The 21,374-nt window shown below is 39.4% G+C and overlaps 1 protein-coding gene across 1 annotated transcript in view; it reads right to left on the bottom strand.

Moving 5' to 3' along the window:
* Positions 1–21,374, bottom strand: part of KCNH8 (potassium voltage-gated channel subfamily H member 8) — a 192,800-nt gene that overhangs the window by 103,116 nt on the left and 68,310 nt on the right. The window contains exon 3 of the mRNA XM_086467639.1: positions 10,633–10,764. Within this exon, the coding sequence (XP_086323765.1) occupies positions 10,633–10,764 (132 nt within the window). The remainder of the gene's footprint in view (positions 1–10,632; positions 10,765–21,374) is intronic.

The raw sequence follows: 21,374 nt of genomic DNA, 5'->3' as shown, positions 1-21,374 counted from the left end.
CTGTGTATATGTTTCATGTGGTCACTGAAACATCCAGAAAATATCTCTAATTATCTCTCAAGGAATGAGATTTTCAGAGTATGAAAATGACTGGTCGTAAACCAAAACTATTTTACAGCCTTAATTGTACAGGGTAGGATGGATGGTTGGCAGTTCTAAAACTGTCTTTGCTACAGCTAGGCAAAACTCACCTGTAATAGATCTTATAAGACCATGCTGAGGAGCTACAACATAAACTACATTAATTTTAACTGGAATTACAGGTGAATTCTGCAAATGGTTCAAATCCCCTTATCTGTGTTTCTGAACACAAAATACAATGTGTGCAATATGCGTTCTAGTCCTCATGGTCTCTTCATTAACAACATGTAAGACACCAGGCTGTGTCTAGGCCTGTGAAAGTCTTTAAGGACATTTTTTTCTTTTCAGGTATTTTCCATAGAAATAAGACATTTATGTACAAAGGTTTGCAAACCCTCTATTTCCTCAAAAAAACCCTCCCTCTACCCCTCAAAAAAACCACCTACCACACACACAACTCTGAAGAGCTCTTCTAATTTGCAACACACAATGTAAACATATTCCCTGATTCTTCCGTACTTTCTGTTGTCAGACTTACATGGTTGAGCTAGCAAACTCTAAAAGGAAAATGTGCAGATATTTTCTACTAAATCTGCCATCAGCTTAGTCCAACAAGCAGAAAAGCACCAAAATTAAAACCAAAGCAGACCGAAACAAAAAACCCCAAACACACAACTCCTCCCCCCTCCCAATTTGTTAACTTGGTTTCTAAAGAAAATCCAGAGGTGACTGCACAAGTTTATCTAGGAAGTGGTGAGTCAATGAACTATTTGTTTGCTAATGCACTTATCCTATCACCCTTCCAGGACATCGCAGTATACAGTCTGCTCCTCTTCATGTGCTCAATAATCAGAGTTTGCTTTTCTTTTTCTCGTTTTCATTCCACATATACCACAAAGGACACTTTCTCCTCACCTTCAGAACATACCCTATGCCTCTCTGAGAGTTGCTGAAATGGAACCGCCACTCCCATTTAACACTTGGTAAAAAACTAAAACAATGGTCATAAAGATTGATACGTATCTAAAGGTTCAAGGCTCAAATATAAATTATTTGCTTGCATAAGAAGATGGAAAGGGGAGAGAGAGAGCATCTGTGTGCTCACTTATATCTGCAGGAACAGGATGTAGAAAGGCAGCTCTGGTTTTGTCTCCTAAGTGTTTACTTTCTCATGCACTAACCAGGAGAAAAGCAGTTTCTCTTTCCTGAGGGCAGAAGAAATGCAGAACCTTCCTACTTTAATGCTCAGCCAGGAACAAAGTCATCCTAGAGAAGATGTAACTAAGTCATTGCAGAATAAAAACTTCCCCAATACGTTTTTCATTTGGGCATAGAGAAAGCTGGGGTAAAACTTCTTCCCCACCTTCTCCATCGACAGAACTGTGTGGTGTCCCATGCATCCCGAAACAACTTTATCTGCTCTGAATACTGTACATCAAGGTGACTGTACATCCGCCTCTTGATATCCTGCCTCCTGACAGACGTAAGGAGCTTTAAAATGAAAATTTGTGCTCTGAATATTCACTGCTGCAACTTGGGCAACCACAAAGTAGCTGAGACAGGAATTAAGCAGAATACATCAAAGTGCACATTGCAGAATTTCTTAGAAGAGTCCACCCCTGTCCCCAATAGACATTTTTTTACATAAAAATCTGGAATGAAAAATGTTTGGCACATGGTATTTCACTTCCGGCACACTGAAAAGAACAACTCCTCCCTACAAAAAATCATGTGTAATCAAAATAAATCTGCTCTCTTAAAAATTCGTATAGACCTAAGGATTAGTAAGAAGCCAGTTAAACCATAACACTGCAGCTTAATCTGTGGTGGGAATAGGTGTAGCCCAGCTTTTAATTAGCATTATTACTTGAAGATTAGGGTTGGAGTGTCTTTACCAACAGGCCTTTGAACTAGGGACAATATGGGGAAAAGATGACCAACAAACAAGTGAGGAAGTTGTGAGGTGGTCGGACAACTGGTTGAACTGCTGGGCTCAGAGAGTTGTGATCCACAGCATGAAGTCCAGCTGGATGTCACTCAACAGCATTATGGCACTGATGCTATGGCAAATACTGCTTAAATTCTTCATCAATGACCTAGGAAATGGGAAAGAATGCACTCTCAGCAAGTTTGTAGATGATACAATTTAGGAGCAAGAAGTTATTACATCAGATGTTTATGCTGCAAGTAGGTTCGGAGGGACCTTGACAGGCTGGAGAAATGAGCCAACAGGAACCACATTCAGTTCAACAAAGAAAGGTACAAAGTCCAGCACCTAGGAGGAATAAACCCATTTTATTATATTAAATACGCATATTAAACCCATGTCCCAGAGAACAGGCTGGGGGCCAACCAGCTGGCAAGAAGATTGCCAGGCAACAACCTGAAGATCCTGGTAGACACCAAGTTTAACATGAGCCAACAATTTGCCCTTGTGGCAAAAAAGGCCAACAGCATTGGGGTCTGCATTGGGAAGAGTGCTCCCAGCAGGCTGAGCGAGGTATCCTTCTGCTGCACTGGTGAGACACATCTGCAGCACTGGGTCCAGGTCTGGGCTCCTCAGTACAAGAGAAACATGGACATACTAGAGCAAAACCAGTAAAGGACCACAAAGATGATTAGGTGTTTAAAGCGTCTGACATAGAAGGAGAGTCCGAGAGAGCTGGGGCTGTTCAGAAGAACAGAGAGCCTTAAAGGGGTCCTCACCAATTATATAAATACATGATGGGGAGAGGTAAAGAAGAAAAAGCCAGAATCTTCTCAATGGTGCCCATTGAAAGGACAAGAGGCAATGGGCACAAAAATTCAGTAGGTGAAATTTTGTTTAAGAAAAAGCTTTTTTACTTTGTGAGCAGTCAAACACTTTAACAGGCTGCCCAGAGAAGTTGTGGGGTCTCCATCCTTCATGGTATTCAGCACACATCTGGACATAGTCCTGGGCAACCTCTTCTAGCTGACTTTGCTTTGAGTATGGGACACAGGAACAGACAATCTCCAGAGATGCCTTCTCACCTCAACTATCAAGTGATTCTGTAGTTACTATATATTACACGCATTTTTTATAATAGTGCTGGAATAAAGTCGAGAAAATCTGTCCTAAGATAATAGTTTTCAAACAAAGAGATAAAAATTTTCTTGAAGAAAAAACAAATAGATTGACAATGAAAGCTAAAGGAAACTTTTTGGAAAGAGTCAAATTCAACATGGGAACTTTTAGCGGTGATTATAACAGTAGAACTCCGCATCTCTGTAACTCAAAATATTACAGATTAGAGATCTAAAAGTAGTCACAAACTAATTTAATTTCTTATTTCCTTACTTTGACTCTTGTGTTCTCACTAGTTTACAGCACGTGTCCAAGTGTATTATCATAGAATCATAGAACAGTTTGGGTTGGAAGGGACCTTTAAAGCTCATCTAGTCCACCCCCCCTGCAGTGAGCAGGGACATCTTTAGCTGGATCAGGTTGCTCAGAGCCCCATCCAACCTGGCCTTGAATGTTTCCAGGGATGGGGCTTCTACCACCTCTCTGGGCAGCTTGTTCCAGTGTTTCACCACGTTTACTATAAAAAATTTCTTCCTTATATCTTGTCCAAATCTACTCTCTTTTAGTTTAAAACCATTATTCCTTGTCCTGTTGCAACAGGCCCTGCTAAAAAGATTGCCCCCATCTTTCTTATAGGCCCTCTTTAAGTACTGAAAGGCTGCAATAACGTCTCCCTGGAGCCTGTTCTTCTCCAGGCTGAACAATCCCAACTCTCTCAACTGTTCCTCATAGGAGAGGTGCTCCAGCCCTGTGATCATTTTTAATGCCCTCCTCTGCACCCACTCGAGCTTATCTATGTCTTTCCTGTCCTGAGGACTCAGGAGCTGGATGCCCTCTTCTCAAGCTTGTCCAGGTCCCTCTGGATGACACCCTGTCCCTCAGGTATGTCAACTGCACGACTCAGCTTGGTGTCATCTGCAAATATGCTGAGGGCACACTCAATCCCACTGTCTATGTCATTGGTGAAGATATTAAACAGCACTGATCCAAGAATGGACCCCTGAGGGATGCCACTTGTCACCGATCTCCATCTGGACTTCAAGTCACTGACCACTATCCTCTGGATGTGACCATACAACCAATTTGTCATCCACCTAGCAGTCCATCTGGCAAATCCGTATCTCTCCAATTCAGAGAGATGGATGTTGTGGGGGACCGTGCCAAAGGTCACAGAATCATAGAATCTTAGAATCATTTTGGTTGGAAAAGACCTTTAAGATCATCAAGTCCAACTATTAACCTAACACTACCAAGCCCACCACTAAACCATGTCCCTAAGCACCGCATCTATATGTCTTTTGAACACCTCCAGGGATGATGACACCACCACTTCCCTGGGCAGCCTGTTCCAATGTCTAACCACTCTTACAGAATTCCAGATAGATTATATCCGTAGCTCTTCCCTTGTCCACCAATGTAGTCACTTCATCACAGAAGGTCAGTAGGTTGGTCAGGCAAGACTTGCCCTTGGTGAAGGCATGCTGACTGTCTTGAATCACCTCCCTGGTCTCCATGTCCCTTAGCATAGCTTCTGGGAGGATCTGTTTCATGATCTTCTCAGGTACAGAGGTGAGGCTGACAGGTCGGTAGTTCCCAGGATCCTCCTTTCTACTCTTTTTAAAAATGAGTGCAATATTTCCGTTTTTCCAGTCACCAGGGACTTCACCTGACTGCCTTGACTTTTCAAATATCATGGAGGGTGGCTTGGCAACTGTATCAACCAATTCCCTAAGGACTCTGGGGTGCATCTCTTCAGGCATAGACCTAAATATGTTCAGATTCCTTCAGGTGGTCACAAACCTGATTTTGTTTTACAGTGGGAGTGACTTTGCTCCCCCAGTCCTGTGGCCCATCCACTCAAGATGTGTGGGAAGAGAGGTTGCAAGCGAAGACTAAGGCAAAAAAGTTACTGAATACCTCAGCCTTCTCCTCATCCATTTATCAACTTGCCAGTGTTGCTCATCAGGAGGGGTATGCTCTCTTTAACCTTCCATTCCCAGTTGACATACCTGTATAAGTCCTTCTTGTTACTCTTTGCATCCCTTGCCAAGTTCAGCTCCATCTGCACCTTGGCCTTCCTTACCCCATCCCTACACGACTGGGCAGTGTCCCTATACTCTTCCCAGGATACTTGTCCCTGCTTCCACTGCCTGTGTATTTCCTTCTTGCCCTTTAGTTTGACCACCAGGTCTTGACTCAGCCATGCTGGTCTCTTGCCTTTCTTTCCTGGTTTCTTACATCTGTGGATCAAGAGCTCTTGCTCTCTATGGCAAGCATCCTTAAAGATCTGCCAGCTCTGCTCTGCTTCCTTGTCCCTGAGGGCAGTTTCCCAGGAAGTCCTATTGACTAACTCCTTGAAGAGCTGGAAGTTTGCTTTGCTAAAATTCAGGATCTTGACTTTACTCTTTGCCTGACCCATACCCTCAGGACTGTGAACTCCACCAGTGTATGATCACTGCAGTCCAGACTGCCTGCAATCTCGACATCACTGACTAGCTCACTTGCATTTGTGACCATCAGGTCCATTATCACATCCCCTCTGGTAGGGCTGTCTATTGCCTGGCTTAAGAAGTTATCCTCAATGCACTCCAGGAGTCTCCTGGATTGCCTACAGCTCTCTGTTCTACTTTTCCAGCAGATACCGGAGTGGTTGGAGTCCCCCAGGAGGACCAGAGCCTATGAGCGTGAAGCCTCCTGTACATGAAGTAAGAAGACTTAAGTCCATAGGCTCCCCTTGATCAGGTGGCCTGTAGTAGACCCCAACCAGAAGGTTTCCTTTGTTGCCTTGGTCTCTGATTTTCATCCATAAGCTTTCAACCTGCTTATGGCTATTCTTCAGAGACAACTCTTCACACTCTACCATTTCTTTATGTAGAGGGCGATGCCTCTGCCCCCCTTCTGAACAGTCTGTAGCCATTCACAGCTGCACTCCAGTCATAGGATTCGTCGCACCAAGTTTCAGTAATGGCAACCCGGTCGTAGCTTTCTAGCAGCACGGTGGCTTCCAACTTCTGTTCATTGCCCATGCTGCGTGCGTTGGTGTAGAGGCACCTTAGTGGACTGTTGGCCATGTCTCCTTCTTAGAGGAACACCCCTTAATTCCTTTGAGGTATGTCACTGGTGTTTCCCTGTTGGCTCCTATTACCTTAGGCGCCCCTCGCTCATCTCTGTAAAAATTCAAGCGTACTACACTGTACCCAGCACAGCTCAGAGCAACAGGCTGAGAGCCCTCACTAGCACCCCGTCCCTTTAACCATGGCATGTCATCCCACATCTTGTCATAGGCAAGCCTGATATTATCCCCCAACTTCCCCTGAAGTTATAAAACTTCACCTTCAAGTCTAGTTTAAAGCTCTATAAATGAACCCCACAAGCTCCTGGATCCTTTTTCCCCTTTGAGTGAACGTTATGGAAAGTTCATATACAGAAATGAAAAAACATTGACCCAGTCACGTTGAAATTCAGATTTGGAGTCTGGTATTCTCAGTTTAATCAGTTTTACCGCAACAGGACAATGAAACCCTTAACCAGTTTACCAAAACGTAGCTCACTGTAAGTTAGGATGGTAAATTAAATCTCCCACTGTTTAAGAAACAGTTTCTGAAGAAAGCATTGTGTTTATTAAAAAACCCAACTTTTCCTATATATTAGAAAAGAAAGACCATTGATTTGACTAAAGAGCCCAAGTTTAGGAAGAGAAGATGTTAAGTTGCTTTTCACAACAGTAACTGATTATAGATGTTATTAAACAGATGGAAAGCAGAGTGCATATCTACAATAAACTTACAAATAGGGGAAACATATATTGTTGAAAGCAAATTAGCAACATTGAAAAGTTGAGGCCTCTAAGAACATAGCAATTAAAAGGGTTGTGGGGGTGGGGAAGGAGGATGGCAAATTAACTTAAAAAAAACAAATAAAAGAAGCCATGTGGGAGTCACTGACTATCACAGCACTTCTTAAAACCCACCAAACTTCTCAGGCACTTGTTTTAGTCTTTTTCTTGTATGAAAGTCTTAGGACAAAATCTTCTCTTCCTATTGGTTGATAGGGCTGATTTCACCAGAAACTTTTATACAGAAGAAGAGCAGAAAGAAATTCTGTTAATTTTGTATTTAGAATAAGACAATCAAAAGAAAAGGTCACAGAAGACATCTGTCTGGATAAAGGGAAATCAGGCAAAAAAGTGGACTTTTACGAGGCGCAATGGCACAAAGGAGCAACTGAAGTGGTGTGAACAGATGAGCTAAAATAGATAAGAAAATATCTGCAGAAAATCAAAGAGGATATCAACTCCTGAGGTCTGCAAAAATAAAAAGACAATCTACAAGAAAAGAGAGGCCATAAAACCACGAGATAAAGCTCAGGAGGATGTCACTGTGAAAGTACAAGGAGAACAATATTTTACAGAAGAAACAGATGGTGTCAAAGGTGGGAAAGACATGAGGAATAACGATTCTGGAGAAGACTTTTGCGGGTGCAACCAGCGAGAGCTTATTACCATAGAGTGTTGGTGGAATGCCAAGGGGTCCAAGGCAGACTTAGGAGAAAAGGAACATGAAGGAATTTTTTTAGATAAGCCCTCTAAGGAGTTTAGAAATTAAAGGGAAATGGAATGTGACTTTTAATGTTCCATACAAATTATAAGTCTATTCTGGGTAGATCAGAGAAGAGATAGACTGAAACAAAAATATTACCACAACAGTCTTGCATGGGCAGAAGAGTTTCACACTGAGCATATTTGCACCTAAGTTCTCCTTCCTATACACAATCTAAACTCAAGAGATATGCTATAAAGGCAAAAGAAAACTGCGCATAATGGCAGTTATATCAAGAATTGGCTTTCAGCTCCAAGTTTACAAGTTATCTGATTTTTGAAAGGACATATTTATTAATCTTTGAAAAAGTAAAATTATCTTTTTAGCGATATTAACTGTGAAAATAGTATCTGGCAATGTATATCAATCACTTTGCAGTAGATCTTAATCACTGAATATTAAAAACCATCTTTAATACCTTTAAACAAAATGCAGACTCAATTTTCTGTTAATGCAAGGTGCATCCTGCATGCTTGATAGCAGTTGTGGTCTAAGTAAAGATTAACCAATTACTCCTAGAAGTTAAACATTCTGAAATTTCAGATACTGAATCAGTTGCATAGATTGTAATTGGCATTATTTTTTGACAATGATGAGATAATGTTCACCACTGGAGGTCTAGTGAATCACTCTGCACAGGAAGAATTTGAATGTTACTCAAAGAGCTAACATACCATTAAATTTATTTTTATATGGCCAGGTAGATTTACATAAAATAAAAATGCTGGAATTGTTTGTAAATATTTTGAATAAGTGGTTAAATCCTGTTTCTTATGTCACTATATTATATAAAACAGTGTATTTGGCAAAGCTGCACACTAAGTACTACTTTCTGTTGCCACGATACAAACAGGTACCACCATAGCATAAATTGATTGCGACAGTTTTAAAATGAGTAAAAAGGGAAGGAACAACGAAGTTTCAGGATTGTGCTCTAAAGAGTAAATTGTGAAAGATAGTCAAATGTCAATATTCATAAGCTTATAGCAATTGAATGGGCTTTTGCTGATGTAATGCAGCTCTGCATAAGTGCATTCCTCTGTCAGTACACAGTGGAGGAGTATTAATTTTTAGATGTGCAACAGCAAACATGAGTTAAAATCTGCTTAGATTTACAATTTGACTCAAAAGCTGACGATCATTTTAATCTATACTAAGATAAGCATACAGCTATAAAATTTTTATCAGATAAACAATAGCTGTCATTTTACAAGTAGTCAGTGATAAACCTATTTCAAGTCATCACTGGCATACTAAATGTGATTTCTCACTGAGTGTATCCTGAAAATTTGCATCTCTCATAAGGTAAATCATTAGCCTTTAGAGCACAGATGTTCTGACAATCTCTCTTCTACATGGCCCCACATGTCATGCTTTAATAAACTACTTTCCTAAAACTTTCATAAGAGTAAGTTTTCCTGAGGCTTAAGGAGAAGCTAAGTAAAATATGTTTTCTATTTTAACTATTTTACTTGGAGGTGAAGTAATTTGTTGAAATTTGATATAAGGAAAAGCTGCGAAATGTACTTGTGTACTACTTCAAAGCATTTCTTCTATCTTCTAGTTCAGAAATTTTCAAATACATACAGGCAAAAAGTGAAGGATACAAAAAAACCAATCCATTATTTGGGGCTTGAAAAGTAAAACAATGATTAAATTATTTGTCCAAAAGAAGAGGCAGACATCGTTGGCGTAAATGTTGATTTACCAATATTCAGCAGCACAGGGAAGCATAATATTTTCTGTTTTAAAGTACTGAAATGTGGTAAATCAATGCTGAACTACACTTCTCTGTAACTGAAATCTAACTATTTTATTGAGAAGCTAATATTTAAAATCAGAATAATTTGAATATTAATTGTTCCCCCACTTCAGAAACTCATAAGGAGAAAAGGAGGCCTAAGGCTATATCTATGATGTTTCTGAGATACACAGAGATCCAATGGCTATCACAGGGTGAAAACTTTAAATAAATCCCAGAGTAGCACCAGACTGAAAAAATCAACAGTAATGAAATTTTACAGAAGTCTGAAAGTTACTCTCTGCTTATAGATACACTTTTTCTAGACATTTCCTTTGAAACTGAAAAATACAAACCTAAAGTCTTGCTTCGCTATACCTTTACAAAACGTAAATCCGGAATAAGTTCAGTGCCTTTGATACACAACACAGGTTAAAGTTGGCTGCATAACCTCCATTCCCCCACAGTCTTTGCTTTGTTAGCAGGATTTAGCAAAACTGGACTACACTATACAGTCAAAATTATTTTAAGGCAGTTGTGAATCATTAGTGCAGCACAATCATTTTCCAAATTCATGAGGGAATCCTTGCATTGTTTCCTTTCAGAAGCAAATAAATGTGAGAACATAGTTCTTACATTACTGGATATTCCTAAAGACATAATAAATCTTATAATTTCATATAAAGTAACGAGAATTAGGTGACACAAGAATAGTCATGCTTTTCAATAGGCAAAATAATTTCTAAAGTTGCATGTTCTGCTCATGGAAAAACATGAAAAAGTGCATTTGTTCATCTCATGCTGAAATCAGACTCACGGAAGGAATGTTTGAAAAGGTCTAGCTTTTCCAAAATGTACCTCTGAAAATCCAGAAAGTAAATAAATTAAATCATAGTGCATTAAAACAAATTTAATTTTGAGGACAAAGTATTCTGTCCCCTAGATTCATGTTTACAGAATGTGGAGCAATATGTAAATTTAAAAAATTACAAATAAGAACTCCAACAGATTATTTCTCTTTCCATGCCATATATTAATTTCTTCTTTGGAAAGCTAGGCGGTCTCTGTATTGAACAGTGTACATGAGAGAAGGAGTTCATGTAGATGTGACTCTCAAAAACTTAGCAATGTTGGTTCTTATCAATGTTGTTGCAACTCACACGAACCTTCCTTTTTGTCTTCTACAGCAATCTTCACTTTTGTGTCTGTTATATCTTTGAAAGAGGCCAGAAAGAGTACTACATCTCCTTTTTCATTCTTTATAGGAACAATATCCAGTAGGCACCAGAATGAAGACCCTGCAAGGATAAAGAATTAATTTAATTCAAATAGCTGTCTTTTAGCAGAGAGAGGGGAAAAAAAAAAAGTGAACTACTAAATCTACAACTAATGTAATTCTAAAAAAAAAAAAATCTTATTTAGAAGGTCAGTAGTCAGGGAATCACAGATGTTCAGCTCATGTAAATCTCTGCATCATTGATTGAAGCTCGGTAATACTGATTTCTCTAGACGCAAGGCATTAGTTCAAATGCAAAATTTGTCTATGGGGATCATTAATAGAGTTCAATGAAGCTGTTTACTCCTCTGAAACCATGCTTTCCTTTGAACTCTCAACTGATGTTGCTTATTTCACTGGAATAACTTTCACTTTGTAAACTTGTCATCTGAAGCTTCCATGTTTACTATAGAATTGTCCTGCTGTACTCACCTGACTTGATGCTCATTAAAACCTCTTGACAGAAGACCTGCTAGTCAGAGCATCATTCCACTAATTCAGAGATATTTAAACTAATCAGATATCAGACTTAGAATAGACTTTAACTCCTGTAAAATTAATATCAGCTATCTTCATTACTGTCTATAATGTTACCTTGCTAAGACTGAAGTAAGACAACACTGAGTTTGGCAATATCTTTAATTCATGTCAACCTTTCTCTGCCCACACCTGCTACATAATTACACAGCTTAAAATAAATTACTACTGTTGTCACTGATTGTGTCACATGCCCTGTTTGCAAGTTGTGTGTTCAATTCCAACATCATCACCCATAAGTTTGCTGTTAATGCAGACCACTCAGAAGATAATGAATGCCTACATGCTAGTAATGCACTGGAAGTATAACAGAGATCTCAGCAAACATCCCAATCCTATCCATTCTGGGATAATTCAGCTCAGTGCCAGGCTTTTGTCTTTTTCAGGTTTTGGGTATCGACACTAACTTTCTCCACCCACCCTCAGCCTACTATCATTATTCATAAGATATGTAAGTACTGAGATAGAATTACTTTTTTAGTTTTAAATTTTTTGGACTTTATACTTCCACAATCATGTTCCTTCCCAACATACTATTTTTGGCATTCATTTGCAAACGCAAGTCTACTTTCTTTCATAAAAAGAAATACAAATAGTTCCCTGGACCACTGCTGCCACAATTGACTACTGCCAAGTGATCAGCTGAGCTTTGGAGGGGTCCTTAGGAAGAGCAAGCAGATTAGTCACTTCCCGCTCTATTTGCTGTGTTCTGAACACTGCAGTTTTGAAAATGAACTGGACACACCAAGATCACAATTCAGCTTTCTAATCTAAATTTTCGAGTGGAAGTTCCCTGACTGCCTGTTGAAGGCTGTAGGCAAGCATGGGAGGTGAAACAGCAGCTTCACTTTTGAAGGATAACCGCAGTTGAAGGTACAAAAGTATGATTCAAAGGAAATTCATCTGGTCCTCTCCATCCTGATCAAACCTTCCAAGAGGCAAACAGGTGGCTTTGAGAGTAATATTACTAGTTCAGTCATCAAGTAATGCTTCCAATTAATATATTTAAAGAAGGGGCAGGGAGAACTGGGAACAGGCAGAAAGAAGACTAGAGAAGGAGAGAAAAATCATGGGAAGAAACAGACTGGCGTTGTAATTGCTTTAGATATTCTCATTTTGAGGTTGAAGACACAGCAAGCAAAGAAGCCCTTTTAAAAGAAGGTAGAATTGACGGCAGCAGCAAAATAGTTTTACTGTTCCTTCTTCCATTTTAAATTTCCATTTTTAATTCATGTTTTGTACAGATTTGACTCTTATCAAAACTTCTGGGAAAAACTGCTCAGTGGTTTTACTGTCAGAAATGTTATAGAGAGCCACCACCCCATCAATCTGAAGTGATGCATTCAAAGAGAAGAAGCATTAAGCAATTTTACTTTCCTGCTTGAAAATAGAATGGCAGCTCTCTACAGAATATCATTATAACTCTTAAACTGGCCAAATTCTTACTTGTAATATTACATTCTTCCTGGCTGCATTCTAGCAGTAGTTTCAGTTGGACCAGTAGTCACTTTAAACGCCTTCTAAACAACAGCCACGATGGCCCTTTAAACAGCTGTTTTAATCTCCTTCAGAAGTAGAAGCATATCTTACTCTTGTCAATTATTTCATGCCTTTTCTACACACACGTGCGCGCGTACAAACACACACACACACACACACACACATTTGTCATTAAGGCTGCTCCTGGAAGAAAGTTGTAGACATCAGCTGTGTTGAAACAAACCTAACTCAGTTATGTTAAGAAGCACATCTGGTAGTATTATCTGAAGTGATGGATTCGTACATTTAAGGAAGTTATTGTAACATGGTTCATCATTAGAAATAAAGACAAATCCATTTAACATTTTCTGTTTTAATGCATTTGCTCTTTCGTATAATCAAAGTGCATTTGAATTCTTTGCAGGTGAACTCTGGTCATTGAAATCTTTCCACGTCCTGTCACCACTTAATGTCACTTGCTGTTTCTCTTCAAACATATTTTCTATTATCTGTCCTCATTCTTCTCTTCCACCTCCATAAATATGAAAATATTTTGACTAAGCAAAGCAAATATGCATAAAAATGGTATGCATCACTAAAGAAAATTAATAACCAATATGTGCACAGGTTACTTCTTTCCTGAAGAATTCGAGGCTAGTGCCCTGCATTGTGGAGCTGCTAGTCTTGGTATTACTTATACACTCAATATTCAGAAGTCCTAAGCTGGTTGGTTTGGTTATTTTGCTTTTCTGCCTTTACTCTGAAAGGAACAAACTAGTATGAAGTACTTTTCAGGACCAGAGGAGATGAACCAGTTTAGGTCAGCACTAGGTCAATATGTGCTTGCACTTGGTCAAGAATGGAAGTGTGCTATCTTTCACTATTGAAGAGCATTCTTGGAAAAATATACTGATCCAATGCAATCTGTTTCATAGATTTTACTGAAAGCCAGCATCGTATAATTCTATAAGCCAAAAGAACTTTCTGCTCATCAAAAAAAGTAGTGCCCTATTTTGTTACAGTTCTTTTGAGGGCATTCATCCATGAGACAGAAATTCCTTCCCTGCTTCAGATGGTGCATACAAAGGTCTTCTGTATTGTCAAGAGTCGTCTATCAAAAGAATTTCTTTTGGAGGTTTATTTATATACAGACCCTCCTTATTGCTCCAAGCCACCACTCTTGGAGAAAGAGTCTAATCTTTCTCTTGCATTATGAACTGAAGGTTCAAAATATATTTTAATATCCTCAAGGCTTATATAAGTACATCACAGGGAAGGAAAAAAGAGACCAAATGAAGCATAATCTTATCACAAAGCAATTTGGCTACAGTCCACCTTTTATATATATACATAAAAAGAGAGTGCTTTATGGTCACTCTCTCAACCACCCTTTCTACCTTTCCCCATACTGACAGCTAGAAATCTGTCCTCAGACTGAAATCAAAACAAAGGTCAACAGACCAAGAAATTTAAAAGGGAGAATTTATACAAAACCCAGCCATCAGAATGCCAATAGCCTTCAGAGCCAAGCATGCTTTTCACTAGAAAATAAGGTCTGCTTAAACCAAGGAACAGACTCAGACCATTAGCCCTATTGATGAGCTATGTGTACTCACTATACAATAATACTCACTCAATCTTTAGTCACGCCCAACCTAGACGAAGCTCAACGAAATACTCAGAATGGAAATCTTTGGTGGATATTTGAGTATTGCAGATGTATCATAAAATAGAACGGGATTGTTGACAATTTTTGTCAACAATTGTTGACCAGTTTATTTAATTCTTTAACAAAATAACTACATTCTGCACCCATCTTGTCAAAATTTTAATTGAGCTTTACTGCAGTAAGTTTCTTCTTAGTCACACATATTCCTATGAATTACTCAAAACCAGTGATACTGATGCAAAACTATGTTCTCCTTTTACTCTCTATGGCCTGGGAGTAGTTTTGTCCAGGCAGACAAGCTTAAGGTTTCTTTTTTTTTTTTCCATGCCTCAGTCATCAGTGATTATGTCCACTTCCAGACTTTCACTTCATCAGGACTTTGCTTGCTGCAAAACTCTCCAGACAGACACGGAGCCAGCTTGTATTGCCCTTTTCATCACACAAGGGCAGGAAATAACAAATGAACAAATTCCTGTGATTTATTTCCACCTCTCTGTGGTGAGAGGAAGAGGGATTAAGATGCAGAGCTCTTTCATGAAGCTCTGCATCTGCATATGACATACCAGACCTACCAAATGTAATGTTTCATAGTCTAAGAAATGAAGTACTGGAAGAAAAAAAGAAAGTTTAAATGTTTTGCCTATTAGTTATACAAGACTTGTGGCACAAAACAACCACTCTTCAAGGAATAGTTATCATGAGATATATGCATAAGAGGGCAGAATTACACTGCACTAGAACATCATAAATCTGGCACATTTCTTTATCTTTCAGTAACTTGACTTAGTGAACTAAATGTTCTTTTAAGCAGATGCAAATCAAGCTGTAAAAATAAAATTAAAATACACCACCCTATTTCCAGGAATTCGTTATGTAAAAGACAAAGATAAAAATATTTGCATATAGATAGCTGTAATAACTTGACAACAATGTTGATACTAAATCTTCAGCAGTACAACACAGTGTTATTGACAGAGTTACTAACTGTTAGCAAAATAAATCTGCTGCTGGATGCACGATATTGCCAGAGAAGTTTTAGCGTGATCATTTCCATGTTTCCACCACAGACTCTAAGACTGACAGACCAGTATGCCGAAGACTTTGCCTAGGCAAACCAAACTCTCTCTTTCATTAGCTTATCCAAATATTCCCAGCATCACTGATAACATTTTGTTTTGAATGTTCTGTGGTTTTGACAAGATGTCAACATCTGTTGAAGAGACCAAAGTGTAAAGAAAACAATGCTTTAAATAAAAGTGCAACTGAACTAAAGAGAAAAGGAATGGAGCTGAAAGAAAAAGTATAGCTATAATTAGAGTACTTTCTCTCTTGTAAATATCACAACTTTGACAATGATCAATTAACACAGCTAATGCAAGGTTTTGCTGCTTCAAGCAAATAAGCACCTCATTCTTCTCCATTATCTCTACAGAAGTCACATGTATGTATTACAAAAATCTATAATTTTCTTCCTTGAATTCTGCTGATGTAGATGACAGCCTGTGTGCTGAGCCTTAGTGACAGTCTTTGGTCTGACAATATTGCAAGGTAAATAACAACACATATAGGCTACCAGGTAACTGACTTAGATGGTCACTGATGGTTGTGCTAACACTTTCATAGGAGTAGTAAAGGAGGCTCAGGAACTTGTTTCCCCAAGTTCTATATGGCAAACAGATCATGCTTGTATCTTATAAGTAATTCTCCCTACAAGTTTTAACAATCAATGTAAATCCATTCCAAAATATCTTAAACTAGAACACAGTGCTATCCCAAGAACTTGGCAGAGGAAAGGTGATATGTAAGATACCTTAATAACAAAGTAAAAGCTGCATCTCAGTATGAATTAGTAAGTAAGTGTTAATCCTGTGAAGCTGGTTTAGAAACTTCCAGCAAAAATATCTCTGCATCCCTCTGTATAGGCTATGGAGTGCCATGTGAAATTATTCAAAACTATCACATCTCACCAGAGAATGTGCAAATCTCTCCTTCATGTGTTTCCACCCTCCTTTTCTGCGTCCAACTTCAACTTATGCTCTGTTCCCCCTACAGCCAGGTAACTCAGAGACTCATATGTCATGCTGCCCAGCATGTCTGACTTTTTCTGCCGTCACTGCCATTATGGAAAGAGGGAGAGAGGGAAAGGATGTTCTAAGAGGAGACACTTTTCAGCACAGCAACCCCTTACCCTTGCCTCTCCTGCAAAGTGCCAGTGTTAAGCAGAAAGAGGCTTAACTCACCACCTCAAATTCTCTATTTATTACAGACTGCCTCTGTTATGTCAGCTCCTAGTTTGAGCGTGTGACTTTTCCAACCTTAGTGTTCTTTACATTTTTTGTATGCAACAGCTAGTACAGTCTGCAGTGCACATTTCATGCAAACTAATTGATGAGCTCCAGCACATCTACATTTCAGCATGTTTACTCAGATTTCCTGTCTCTCCTTTTATAATTCCACTTTTTCCTACCTAATGAAACTCCATTTCAAAATCCTCTAGTTACATTTGATTTCTCGTTGAGCAAAAACAAAGAAGCCAAGCAATGCCTGTTAAAGCCATGTGACATACATTATCCTTATGTGTACTACTTACTTTTTGTCTGCTCTAATTTTCTTTCCCTATCTGCATCCAGATTAAAAAAGAAAACTGCATTTAAGGAGATAAATACCTCCCTGATGTAATAAATTTACCAGGTTACATTTATAACAATTAGCAAAATACACAGGATTATCTAAAAACTCAGTTAAGCCAATGAAATACATTCTGTTTAAATGCAAAAATCTTCAGGGCAGATTCATAAATACTCTCAATCTGCAATTTACTTTTCCTCCACTTCCAATGATCGTTACTCTGTCATGGTCGTAATAGTACAAGGTATTTAGCACTTGTCAGCTTACTCCTGGAAAAGTATTAATGGAGACAGTCTATTTATACAAATAAATATCCAATATCTGCAGTTAAAATGGAAAACCAAACCAAACCAAACCAAACCAACAAAACCCAAAACAAAATACTGTTTCTTCAATATCTTTCTACGGACTGCCAGAAACAGGCTCAATCCTTCCTGAGCAGTCTAGTCTTTACTTTCTTCAGCTGAATTCTGCTTTTTTCATTGTGTTGAGTTGAGCAATCCAAAAATGAGCAAAGTTTACTTTCTGTTGATTATACTGTTTTCAAAATCTATTGTTCAAACTGTGTTTACAACCTACGGTCCTTATTCCTTTTGCATTTTTCAGAGCTTCTAATCCAACATGTAGGTGTAATCACAGCAGTAAATATGATTTCTCAGTCTACTGAGGGATGTATTTTGTCTCTTGAAAAAAGAGCAAGAAATTTTCTTAAGCCAGGATGATCTCTCATATGCACAGACTTCAACTACCCAGACATTTGTTGGAAGAACGATACAGCAGCTCACATGTCGTCCACCAAGTTCCTGGAATGTGTAGAGGACTGCTTGCCCCCACAAATGGTAGATGAACCAACCAGGAATGAGGCACTGTTGGAACTGTTACTTACTAACCAAAAAAGCCTCCTTTGTAGTATTTTGGTTAGTGACAGACTTGGCTGCAATGATCAAAATATTGTGGGGTCTGGGATCCTGCTGAGCACGCAGAAACTTAGTACTAAGACAAAGGTTTTAGATTTTAGAAGAGCAAACTTCAGCTAGCTCAGAGCTCAGTTGGGAGGGACTCTGTGGGAGGCTTCCATGGAGGACAAAGCAGCTAGCGAGTGCTGGGAGTTTTTCAAGAATGCTCTTCTGGAAACACAAAACCCGTTCATCCCCTTTAAAGGTAAGGGAAGCAGGTGGACCAAGAGAATCCTTGGCTTAATGCAAGCTTCTGCTCAAAACCAAGAGAGAAGCGTACCAGAGATGGAAAAGCAGATGAATACTCATTGAGAACTATACAGGCATTGCCGGGGCATGCAGACATGTAGTCAGAAAAACAAAATCTCATCTCAAATTGAAATTGATCAGAGATGTCAAAAATTACAAGGGTTCTCCAGGTACATTAACAACAAGCAAGAACAAAAGGAAAATACTGGCCCATTGTTAAACTGGATACGTGAATAAGTCACTAACAATGATGAAAAAGCAGAGGTTCTCAATGCTTTCTTCACCTGTCTCTATCAGCACTGTTGGGCCCCAGGCCATGGGAACAAATATCCAGGTCAGTGCAAACACAGACCCACTGTCAGTGAAATAAGAGATAGTATGTGAACTATTACAGGAGCTTGACCTCTACAAATCAATGGGTCCAGATGTTATCCACCCAAGTGTCTTAAGAGAGCTGGCAGACATCGTTGCGAAGCCACTCTCCATACTCTGAGAAGTTGTGGAGATCAAAGGATGTCACAGAAGACTGGAGAGGCTAATGTCACCTCTAGCTACAAGAAGGGTTCAAAGGAGGACACAGGAAATCATAGGCTCATCAGTCTTACCTCAATGCTTGGGAAAGTTATGGAACAAATCCTCCTGGGGTATATCACAAGCCAAATGAAGCACCTGACTGAGAAAAGTCAGCATGGATTCACCAAGAGCAAATCACACTTGATAAACCTTATCGCCTTCTACGACAAAGTAACCTGCTCAGTTGATGTGGGGTGAGTGGTGGACATTGTCTACCTGGATTTCTCCAAGACTTCTGATACAGTTCCCCGAAGCCTCCTCCTAGAGAAACTGGTGTGTTACAGGCTAGACAAGTGCTTTGATATCTTCGTAAGTGATCTGGATGGTGAGACCAAGTGTGATGATGCCTGCTGATCTGTTGATGATGCCAAACTGAGTGCTGAAATGGACACTTCAGAAGGGAGAGCCACCCTGCAGAAGACCTGGCTAGGCTGGAAGAATGGGCTAACAACAACCTTATGAATTTCAACAAAGACAAATGTAAGGTCTTGTACCTGGGAAAACATAATCCAGGAGTATAGCACAAGCTGTTATCTACCGGGGTGGGGAACAGCTCTGTGGAAAGGAAGCTGGGGTCCTGGTGGACAACAAGTTTAATATGAGCAAACAGTGTGCTGCAGAAGCGAAGAAAGCTGATGGGGTGCTATGTTGCGTCAATAAGGGCATCAATAGCAGAGATAAAGTCATTGTCTCGCTTTACTCAGCACTTGCCAGGCTACGCCTGGAATACCTAGATCAGTTTTGGTCCCCGCTGTACAAAGAAGACATGGACAGACTGGAGATGGTCCAGAGAAGGGCCACAAAGATGATTCAAGGACTGTGACGCCTGCTGTATAAGGAAAGGCTGAGAAAATTTGGCTTGTTCACCCTCGAGAAAAGGAGGCTTAGGGGAGACCTTATCACCGTATTCCAGTATTTATAGGGTGGCTATGAAGAAGATGAAGACTCCCTTTTTACAGAGTAAGATGGATGAGGGGTAATAGGTACAAGTTACTCTTGGGAACAATTCTGATTAGACACAAGAGGAAAATTTTTCACAAGAAGAATAATCAGCGATTGGAATTATCTTCTCAGGGAAGTGGTGGATTCCCCAACATTGGACAATTTTAAGATTCAGCTGGATAGGGTGCTGGGTCGTCTTATCTAGACCATTTTTTTCAAAGAAAAGTTGGACCACGTGATCCTTGAGTTCTCTTCCAACCTGGTATTCTATGATTCTATGATATAAGTATGTTTATGTATGTGCACATACATTTACATATATACATATGAAAAAACATGTCTTTATACACACATTTTTCATTTCTCTCGGTTTCTCTCTATAAGCTACCTAATCTTTTCGAAATTATGTCCGATGTTTTAACATCAGGAGGAGTTGTAGCCCACATTCGTCTAAACACAACCATGTTTTCAAATGATATTGTGCTTTTGAGATCATTATTCTATTCTCTTAAAAAGAAGCTTCAAAGAAGACATGAAATTTCATGTAAATAAAAATACAGCAGTACCAAAACACACTGCTACACTTGCGAAGAAAATATTCCACTTTTTCAGTTTCAAATAAAAAGTGATAACAATATAAACAAAAATATCTTTGTGCAAGATATTTTCATGACCCTGATTCTGTTGTCTCTAGCAGTGGCAGCCTCTAGAAAACAGAACATCTGGAGTCTGCAGAATGGGAGGTCTCCCAGTGCTGGGAGAGGTGATGGTCACAGCCTCATGCTTATTCATGTAGCTGTCAACACGCATTATGTGGAGAAAGAGGGGATTCTGGTGGTTAGCTGTCCACTTGCAAAGTTTGGTTTTAGAAACTGATCATTTATTTTCCACTGATTTTTCTACAAGGTTTGGTCAGAGAAGTTTTTTGCCTAACGAGAACATCAGTGCCTCTATAGTTCCTGTCTGTAATTTTAGTTTTATCTGCTGATATTAATCAGCAGTTTTCAGCAAGTTTGTGGATTTTCTGTTGAGCCATGATTCAAGAACTTTAACCTGAACTTGACATGTTGACCATGGGCACCTTTCTGGAAGGGGAGGGCTAAAGTTGGGACCTGAGAAGGGGTAGAGTCGTGGATCTGGATGGATACATCCACCCTGTCAGATTTATGGGGGTTTTTTGTACAGAAGGGTTTTGAAACACACGCTGAAGAATTACATAACACTGTAGAGAGGATTAATCTTCCCAGTTCACCACTTGAACTCATGTAAGCATATGCTGTAACCAGCCCTGAGCCTGTCCACTGAAAAGAATTACAGTAACACTGCCAGTTGGAAAGTAGTAGGGTTTAACCTTTTAATTACTTAACTGCTCTATAAAACCAGACTGGTTTTGCAATTCCCTAGCCAAATCAGATGAGGGTTTGATAGACAAAGCTAAGATGAGCCTCCTGCCGCTCTTACAAAAAATCACAAAGCTGATGCAAGAACTCTTTGCAATTGTCAGTACAAGAGGTGGCAGTTAGTCTGAACCATGATCCAGTGCGTGCATTTGGGGATCATGAACGAAACAAGGAAATGTTGGCAGAAGGGAGGCAGGTA

Source organism: Leptosomus discolor, chromosome 7, assembly GCF_034619465.1.
Source record: "Leptosomus discolor isolate bLepDis1 chromosome 7, bLepDis1.hap2, whole genome shotgun sequence".
In the NCBI taxonomy this organism is placed as follows: domain Eukaryota; kingdom Metazoa; phylum Chordata; class Aves; order Leptosomiformes; family Leptosomidae; genus Leptosomus; species Leptosomus discolor.
Note: the sequence above shows the minus strand (reverse complement) of the source record. Positions and strands in the feature narration are given on the sequence as shown.